The sequence below is a fragment of the Labrus bergylta genome, chromosome 16 (assembly GCF_963930695.1).
Source record: "Labrus bergylta chromosome 16, fLabBer1.1, whole genome shotgun sequence".
Taxonomy (NCBI): domain Eukaryota; kingdom Metazoa; phylum Chordata; class Actinopteri; order Labriformes; family Labridae; genus Labrus; species Labrus bergylta.
Window position 1 is genome coordinate 17,005,755 of NC_089210.1, and position 10,114 is coordinate 17,015,868.

General features: G+C 39.0%; 1 protein-coding gene and 1 gene segment (V, D, J or C); both read left to right on the forward strand.

The window, feature by feature from the left end:
* The first annotated feature begins 4,177 nt into the window (after window positions 1-4,177).
* Window positions 4,178-4,618, forward strand: LOC110005232 (immunoglobulin heavy variable 3-30-3-like). The segment is given in 2 exon segments: window positions 4,178-4,226; window positions 4,305-4,618. Coding segments are annotated over 2 exon segments (363 nt in total).
* A 2,649-nt stretch (window positions 4,619-7,267) lies between these two features.
* The window catches only part of LOC109980080 (uncharacterized), a 219,568-nt gene continuing 216,721 nt past the window's right edge, over window positions 7,268-10,114 (forward strand). Inside the window, exon 1 of the mRNA XM_065964800.1 lies at window positions 7,268-7,595. Coding sequence (XP_065820872.1) covers window positions 7,283-7,595 — 313 coding nt within the window. The 5' untranslated portion in view covers window positions 7,268-7,282. The remainder of the gene's footprint in view (window positions 7,596-10,114) is intronic.

Below are 10,114 nucleotides of genomic sequence, written 5' to 3' on the forward strand. Positions count from 1 at the left end.
GGACACACAGTTGAACATGATGGACTATAGGACAGGACTGCTGCTTTTTACTGTCTGCTGGGCAGGTGATGATCATCACTCATCTTTACTCTAAAAAGTCTTCTGAAAGTGTCACATCTGATGGTTTTCTTTTCTGTCTCTTCAGGTGTTGATGGTCAGACTCTGACAGAATCTGAAGCAGTGGTTAAAAGGCCTGGAGAATCCCACAGACTGACCTTTTCAGCCTCTGGATTCACATTCAGCAGCTCCTGGATGGCTTGGGTCAGACAGGCTCCTGGAAAAGGACTGGAGTGGATCGCTTATATTAATAGTGGTGGTAGCATCTACTACTCTAATTCAGTCAAAAGCCGGTTCACCATCTCCAGAGACAACAGCAGACAGCAGCTGTATCTGCAGATGAACAGTCTGAAGACTGAAGACACTGCAGTGTATTACTGTGCCAGAGACCCACAGTGACACAATCCATCAGTAGAGCTGAACAAAAACCTCTCAGAGCCTGAACACCAGTAACATGAAGCCACCAGATGAGGAGCCCTCACACCAAAAATGATCATAACACCAGTTCACTGTTGAAGATTAAAAAATACTCATCTATAGATTCATATAGTTATAGTGCTTGAAGTAAAAGTGAAAGAAATATAACAAAATATATTTATAATACATTTCTGGGATCTCAAACACAAATTACATAATTTGATCAATTATAGTAATAAAGTAAGGGGGGGGGGGGGGAGGCAGTAGCTGAGATTGTGGGGACTTGGACTGAGATTCTGGGGGTCACAGGTTAAGGTCATGTCTGAAATTGGTCTGGTAGCTCGAGAGGTGTCAGTTCACTTCCTGAGCACTACATAGGTGAACCTTCTTTCATAGCCTCCCTGTGTCCTTATATGCAAATTGAACTTCCTCACAGTCTGATATAAAGACTCGACATCAGGCTGTGAGTCAGAGAAGAACAGAAGCTCCATCAGATCACTTCAAGTGAAAAAATGTTCTCTGTAGCTCTGATTCTACTGCTGGTCACTGGATCAAGTAGGAAGCTTTTTAACTAATGATCACATCAGACACAGAGAATCTGTGAGAGACAATAACAGGAGAGTTGTACAAAAACAAGTTCCCCTTTTTAAAATAATCCCTTCAAACCTGAACTCTGGTATCACTTGTTTGCCATAATGATTGAGATAAACATTACATGATCTCAGTTGACTGACTGGTTATTCCATTTTCTTAAAATGCATTGGGTTGAGAGAGTGGTGGATGACATGCAGCAAAGGTTGGATTCAAGCCCATGGTTGCTGTATAATTCCAATATTTGCTCCTGCTATTGTGTATAAGACTAACTGTGATGTCTAAATATTTCCCCAGGGATTAATAGAGTATTTCTGATTCTAATTGATGTCGTAAATGATTGCATACATACAAATGTTCTGATCTAGAAAAAAATACTTTTAACTCAAACAATACATGTGCAGTTTATTGGATTAACCCTAAAAGATGTTTATCTCCAGAAACAATAACTCTGTGGTTCTGTTTCTGGATTTGCAGCAGAACAGAGAAGATGCACCAAGAATAACCTGAAGACATTGCTGACATCTCAACATGAGAAACTAAACATGTTGGAAACAAGTCCTTAAACAATGACTACAACAAAGAATCACTGATGTAAACACACAGTTTATCTTCTCTCTTCTGATTTTTAAACAATACAAGTCAAAACTGAACCAGAAGACTTTAATGTCCTATATCCGATTTTTGTCATTCAAACTTTCATAAATTATGTTTTCAATAAGCGACTCAATAATGTAGAGAAACACTTTTATAAAAGCTTGGTGAAAGATATAATCTGAAGAACATCATGGGGATTAACTTCCTGATAGACATGAGTTCTTGAGTTCATGAGTACACGTGGGCACAGCTGTTATGTTCCCAGCATGTTGGATAAAGGAGCTGTGTGTTTTTAATTTGCTTTGTGTTATTGCTGAAAGGCAAGCTGTCCAAATGGAAATATAAAAACCCCAAAGTTTGCCATCTTGAATGGACACTAATGATTTACTTCTAACTGTGAGGAGGAGTCAATGCAAATCTCTGATGTGTTCCTCCTCTACTTATGTGAGTGCAGAGAGGACGACAGAGAACAGTGGACACACAGTTGAACATGATGGACTATAGGACAGGACTGCTGCTTTTTACTGTCTGCTGGGCAGGTGATGATCATCAAAGTCTTAGTTTTCTCTTGTTGTGTGCCAACTATGTTCAATTGACTTTTTTAAATGTCTTTACAGGTGTTAAAGCTCAGACTCTGACAGAATCTGAAGCAGTGGTTAAAAGGCCTGGAGAATCCCACAGACTGACCTGTTCAGCCTCTGGATTCACATTCAGCAGCTACCATATGAACTGGGTCAGACAGGCTCCTGGAAAAGGACTGGAGTGGATCGCCTGGGTTGAGAATGATAATGACAGAAAATACTACTCTCAGTCAGTTAAAAGCCGGTTCACCATCTCCAGAGACAACAGCAGACAGCAGGTGTATCTGCAGATGAACAGTCTGAAGACTGAAGATTCTGCTGTTTATTACTGTGCCAGAGACCCACAGTGACACAACCCATCAGTAGAGCTGAACAAAAACCTCTCAGAGCCTGAACACCAGTAACATGAAGCCACCAGAGGAGGAGCCATCACACCAATAATGATTAACACCAAGCACTGAACCAGGGGAACAGAGCCTTTTCCATTGCTGCCCCTCTCCCTCTGGATCTCTCTCCCCAAACACACCTGAGACTTTACGGACCTGCCACAATTCAAATCACTGATAGAAACATTATAAACACTGCTTTAGATTGCTAATGTTTCTTTTTGTACCATTGTTTAAAAGTGTTTTTCTTTAAATGCGACTCTGTAAAACAAATAAATCAAATGTATTATAATTATATTTATACATATTAAACACCAGTTCACTTTTACAGTAAGGAGAAAAACAGCTGAATATGAAAATACCTTTGTTTTAAACAGAATAACTCAGAATTATCAGGATCACATTCACATTAGTAACTGAACCAGAGGTCTTTAGCTTCCTCTATGGTGATCTTATTCAATCAGACTTTTAGAAAATGAGATTTTAATACCAATTTTGTTCTCTGATACCCTGAGCCCATGTGACAAAATCCTCCATGAATGTTGAGAACAGAAGACACCATCAAAGAACATGATGGGGATTAACTTCCTGTTAGATGTGAATATTTTTGGTACATGTGATCACAGATGTTACTGTATGTTCCCTAATTGTGTCTACATTTGGTTTGAACTCCAAGCATACAGTAGAGATCAACACATGGTCGAAACATATAAAGATTTAAAATATTCCACATGATATAAAGATAGTACACCAACATTACTATCAGATTGACTAAAGCTAAACACTCTTGCTGCTCAATACAATTAAATCTGTAGTTGAAACTTTCCCTTCTTCAACATAAGTTGCTTGATTGAGTGATTCTTTGAAACTGAAGTGTGTCTTTGTGTTAATCATGAGCACCGACTGCAGCTCTGTTAATATTTCGATGAACAGTCTGTAAACACTGAAAACTTTTAATCTGTTTTTTTATACAAACCAGTGTTTAACATTTGAATAAACAGAATATTACCCAGTGGTATGTTGGATTTGCTGACAGTAAACAGTTAATATCAGAAAGACAGTAGGTTGGTTTAAATAATTGTATTAAATAGAATAAATAAAACTTCTGAAGATTAACATCCTTTCTGTTGCTCTTTTGTTCTCTGATACCCTGAGTCCATGTGACAAAATCCTCATGTTTTGAATAGAAGACATCATCAAAGAACATGATGAGGATTAACTTCCTGTTAGATGTGAATATTTTTGGTACATGTGATCACAGATGTTACTGTATGTTCAATAACTGTCAAAATGTGGAGCTGTGTGTTATTCTGCTTTGTGTTCTTACTGATTGGCTGCCTGAATTGATATACCGAAAAAAAGAAAAGATTAGCAAATAAAAAGGCCAGTTGCGTTGAAAATTTAAGTCCATAAGTAAAGAGGTGATATCCAAATTCAATTATTTTCTTATCTCACTGAGGAGGAGTCAATGCAAATCTCTGATGTGTTCCTCCTCTACTTATGTGAGTGCAGAGAGGACGACAGAGAACAGTGGACACACAGTTGAACATGATGGACTATAGGACAGGACTGCTGCTTTTCACTGTCTGCTGGGCAGGTGATGATCATCAAAGTCTTAGTTTTCTCTTGTTGTTTGCCAACTATGTTCAATTGACTTTTTTAAATGTCTTTACAGGTGTTAAAGCTCAGACTCTGACAGAATCTGAAGCAGTGGTTAAAAGGCCTGGAGAATCCCACAGACTGACCTGTTCAGCCTCTGGATTCACATTCAGCAGCTATGATATGAACTGGGTCAGACAGGCTCCTGGAAAAGGACTGGAGTGGATCGCCTGGGTTGAGAATGATAATGACAGAAAATACTACTCTCAGTCAGTTAAAGGCCGGTTCACCATCTCCAGAGACAACAGCAGACAGCAGGTGTATCTGCAGATGAACAGTCTGAAGACTGAAGATTCTGCTGTTTATTATTGTGCCAGAGACCCACAGTGACACAGGAGGAAGTAACACTGTACAAAAACTTAACAAAAAGTACACTCTCTATGTTTCATTTATAGAATAAACTTCAGTTTGATGTAAAAAAAAATAAAGTTTCAGTTCTTGTACATCTCTGGTATTGTGCCACATGTTGTTAAAGAAAACTGATAAAATCTCATATTTAGTGGATCTGACTGTTAACGTGAATCTTGTTGTTTGAAGCAGCTTGTCCTTGTAACTTTTAACTAAGGGCATGTGTCGTCCCCACAACCACAGCCTGACGCCCAGCCTCCACCATCCGACTGTGTCGACCCTACAACCACCGCCGTCCACATTCATGCTCAGTCTGCTCCGACCTCCACCTCAGCGGCAAGGAAGTGTGGACAACAGGAACACGAGGAATACAAAGGAGAAATCCTTCCTGCATATCATCCCATATGCTCTTTTGGAAAGCGTCTTGAGATAACAATTGTAATGAATTGATGCTATTCACATAATGATTGATTGGTTGACTGAATGTGTCTGTCTCTCCTTAATTGTTCAAAAGAGCGATTTTAACACCTATTGAAATGATGTGTGACAAAACTGAAGTTTTAATGAAGGGAAACATCTTTACAATTCATCCTAGTTTTGAATCATTGAATGACTCTTTGGTATAAGCTGATCTTCTGTCATGAGTATGTTGATTAGGTGGCCTCTGTGTTTCCTCACAGTGTGTGTTTGAGTATTTGTGTGTCAGAGGACACAAGTTTAGTTCAGCTTCATCATCATTCATGTTCTCTGTACTGTAGCTCTGATACTGATGTTCACAGCAGCATCCTGAGAGGAGATTTTAAACTATTAAAAACACATCAGAATGACAAAATTAGTAACTGAATTAATGGAGATCATGTTGGTTAGTGTTTCCACACGTGAGATCTGTATTGATCTCATCCAGCAAGACTCAGTGGTTGTGCAGCCTGGACAGGATACCGCTGGTCTTATGTTTCCAGTTTGATCGGACTGAGTGAAGGAAACCGATGGACTGGATCTTGTGTTGCTTTGGAGAAAGAGACATTTTGAATACCTGCGCTGTGAGGATTTTCATTTTCTGCACACACACTTAAAACAAAATGGTGATAATAGGCCATGTTTACACAACAATGATTTCATCCTAGTAATAATTACCAAAGACACCAACCTGTTAAAAAAGAAAGAAAAACTTGTGCAAACCCGAAGCACACCATAAATGATGAGGCACCACTCACAGAGAGTGTTATGCGTATAGGGAGGGGTGGGTCAGAGTAACTCTGCTGCAGAATGAGTATGTTTAGACGACCTGCAGAAAAGATCATGTTGGGGCTTTAAGCAGTGATGCAACCAAAAGGTCAAATAGACTGCTGTGTATTACTGTGTGAGATTTACCCACTGATAAAAGAGGCCAGAAGAAAAATAAAACCTGACGAAATGCATTTTTACAAAGGCCAACAGAGGGCGATAAAAGATCAAACATATAATGGCAGAGCATTGTGACAAAGTCTCTTAAAGCTCAATCACAAGAAGGAAACATTCAGCAGCAGTTGATTCGGTGGGTTCAGCCTAACTGTTGGTTTTAAATCATAGAGACAATAATAAAAAGCTTTGTGACCTGCAGGCTGTCACTTCATTGAAGCTGGTGACGTCTAAAGTTGTGTTTCTCTCTCGTCAGAATTTAGCTGACAGTAAAACTACTTTGTGACATTAAATACATTGAAAAAAAGATTTATCAAAATGTCTCAAAAAATCCAATCTCCATTGTTTCAGTATCACGTCCTGGACTGTGACTCGACTTGAAAACAAGCACTGGTGATTCAGACTTCAGCATTGACTCCATTCAGACTTGGAATTTGAGAAAATGGCTCATATTTATTGATTGAAAAAGACTTTTGATTATTTTGGTCCTAAAATGTATTCACTTTCAAGCATGTGCTGGCACGAGAGTTCACCTGCATGTGACTATTGTCTCTGTAAGGATGCCGAAAAAGGAACCACAAATTGTGCAGACATCTATCAAGGATTCATCCAGAAAAGTAACTCAGTTAACGAGGTCATGACTCTGACGTGACTCTGTTTCTTTGACTCATACTCCAGATTTGGTGATTCCACAACAACACTGCCTATCTCATTGTTCTACCCTTTTATTTGGCTAAGTTATTTAAACACAGATTAACATCACCATGACAACAGGTAAACATCAACGATCAAATCATGATTGGTAGATATTTATAATAAACATTCCTGTGTCAAATAAGGATAAATAAACAGATACATTTATTATCTAAAATGTCAACAAAACCATAAAAGGTGAACACTAACTATCCCAGAACCAGACAAAATAATTTAGACAATCAAAAAATCACCCTTCCATCCCATAAACAGAATATGAAGAGGACGATGAGAAATACATTTGCTTGCTAGGAGTCGAGCCAAGTCTGTCTCTATGCAAATTGAACTTCCTCACAGTCTGATATAAAGATTCATCATCAGGCTGTGAGTCAGAGAAGAAGAGAAGCTCCATCATGTCAGGTTCAACACCAACCATGTTGCCTGTAGCTCTGCTGCTGCTGCTGGCTGCTGGATCCTGTGAGTCTCACTGAGGCAGACGCACTGACAGTATGATCACAGCACAATGACTCTAAACATACTGATTCAATATTCAACATGTTTTCCTCCACAGGTGTGAAGTGTGAACAGTTGACACAGCCAGCCTCTGTGACTGTGCAGCCAGGTCAGAGTCTGACCATCACCTGTCAGGTCTCTTATTCTGTTAGCAGCTATTCTACAGCCTGGATCAGACAGCCTGCAGGGAAAGGACTGGAGTGGATTATATTAGGTCGTGTGGGATATAACACAGATACCAAAGATTCACTGAAGAACCAGTTCAGTATCAACTTTGACTCTTCCAGCAACACAGTGACTCTGAACGGACTGAATATGCAGCCTGCAGACACTGCAGTGTATTACTGTGCCAGAAGGCCACAGTGAGAGACAATAACAGGAGAACCATCCAAAAACTACTTGTTGTCTGTACATTTGTATCACTAGTCTTGTACTTTTACATAATATTATCAATTTCATTTCAAAAACAGAGTTTAAGAATAAATCAAAGTTGCAATCCCTTTAATATATAATAAAATATATCCTCTAATTTGATTTAAATATTTTGATTGATGTGCTCATTTACAAAAAAGGGACCAAATGTGCCTTACATGTATGCAAAGTGACTGATTTAAATGTGTGTAATCAGCACCAGAGCTCAGAGACTTTGTCTTTCTTGCAACACAGGTTTTGGTGATATGAGGATAAGATGGTTTCTTATTGTCTCCTTTGTGCAGATTTTACTGAGCAACATAATTCTTCTTTGATCTTGGTTCAGAGTTCCTCCTTCTTGTGCAGACTTTTTTTTATTACTTTATGTTACAATCATATTTGCAACATTGAAAAAAATCAATCACACTTTCCCACATTATTCAGTATTAAAACTTAAATAAAAATGTGTCAGGTACTCGTTCTGGAATTTTCCTTGTTCAAATTTAAAAGAACCTTTTTAAAGTCTGAACCTTTTAAATACAATTAAATACAAAACTGACTATTGTTAGAATCATACTGTATGTACATCACCACCAGAAACCTTGTTCATCAGCTAACTTAATAAAGTTGTTTCCTAATTTATATAAAATGGTTATTACGACATGATTCAAATTATTTAACAATAACTGAAGTTCCACCTTTTCTTTCAACAAGGGAAACAGGGAGGTGTTCTGTTGTTTCTCTTCCCCATCATTTAGAGTTTTTAGAAACTAAGTCAGCTGATCTACAACCCTCTGAATGTAAATTGGCCTCCATGTGTTGCCATATAAATAAGTCATGTGTGTATGAGCATCAGTGAGAGGACAGACCAGCCCACATCAGATCATCTTCATCATCAGTCATGTTCTCTGCAGCTCTGATTCTGCTGCTGACCGCTGGATCCTGTAAGGAGCTTTTCAACTGTTTAGAAACAACTCATAATCAGATGAATGATGGAGATAATGATGATTTGTGTTTCCACAGGTGTGCACTGTATTGATCTCATCACACCAGGCTCAATGGTCGTGCAGCCTGGACAGTCTCTGACCCTCACCTGTCAGGTCTCTGGTTACTCTCTGACTGATGACAGCTATGCAACAGGTTGGATCAGACAGCGTGAAGGGAAACCGATGGACTGGATCTCTCATCAGTGGGGTACAAGTGGACTCCTTCAAAATAATGCGCTGAAGATCAAGTTCAGCTACAGCAGAGACACGTCTGCTGCAACAATGACTCTAACAGGACAGAATATGCAGCCTGAAGACACTGCTGTGTATTACTGTGCTAGAGTCCCACAGTGAGAGACAATAACAGGAGAGTCATACAAAAACTACTTCCTCTGTTTACCACCATCACTGCACATTCAGCTGTATCAGCATCTTTAATTTCAGTTTTAAAAAATCTGAGTATTGGTTGACTGAATATTGGAATCATATACTATGGTCAGGTTTTATACTCGATTCTGATTGGTCACAGGTTGTGGATTTATTTCTAACTTTGATTAGTGTCCTCTAAGTAGTTCCTGATAATGATCAAATCATCTCTTGCTCCTTATAGTTCATGGACAGTTTATAAGTATTTTGAGAAAATGATCTATGATATATGATGTTGCCCTGCTGAACGTTGCATGCATTATTTTGCTGTGGAAACCAGAGTTTGTCAATGAAAGCTGATAAAGAAAAATGAAGGAGAATTATCCGTATATAGGAGAGAAAAAATGAATGGGAAAAAAAGGAAGAGGAGTAAGCGTCAGGACACTGGCAGACATGATGGTGATGAACGCTGGTTGGAGGGCCCAACAATACATTTTTACCTATAGGGCCCCAACAGACTCTTGAATCACCACTGAATATAGATCATCTTTCCTGTTAGAACAATAATACTGACTTTTTCAACCTCATGCACACTTTAATTCAGATCATGCAAATCAGACTCAAAGGGGAAAGCCATCTAACATTTAATTTCCAGTTCAAACAGACAAAAACTGAGACCCAAGTTAATTCAGTCCATTTGAGGAGGAGTCAATGTAAATCTCTGATGTGTTCCTCCTCTACTTATGTGAGTGCAGAGAGGACGACAGAGAACAGTGGACACACAATTGAACATGATGGACTGTAGGACAGGACTGCTGCTTTTTACTGTCTGCTGGGCAGGTAAACATCTTACTGCTTGAGTCAATCCATCGTTCAACTTTTCAAACTAACCAACTGCCTTCTTGATTTTCTTTACAGGTGTTAAAGCTCAGACTCTGATAGAATCTGAAGCAGTGGTTAAAAGGCCTGGAGAATCCCACAGACTGACCTGTTCAGCCTCTGGATTCACATTCAGCAGCCACCATATGAGCTGGGTCAGACAGGCTCCTGGAAAAGGACTGGAGTGGATTGCCTGGATTCAGAATAATAATGACAACAAATACTACTCTCA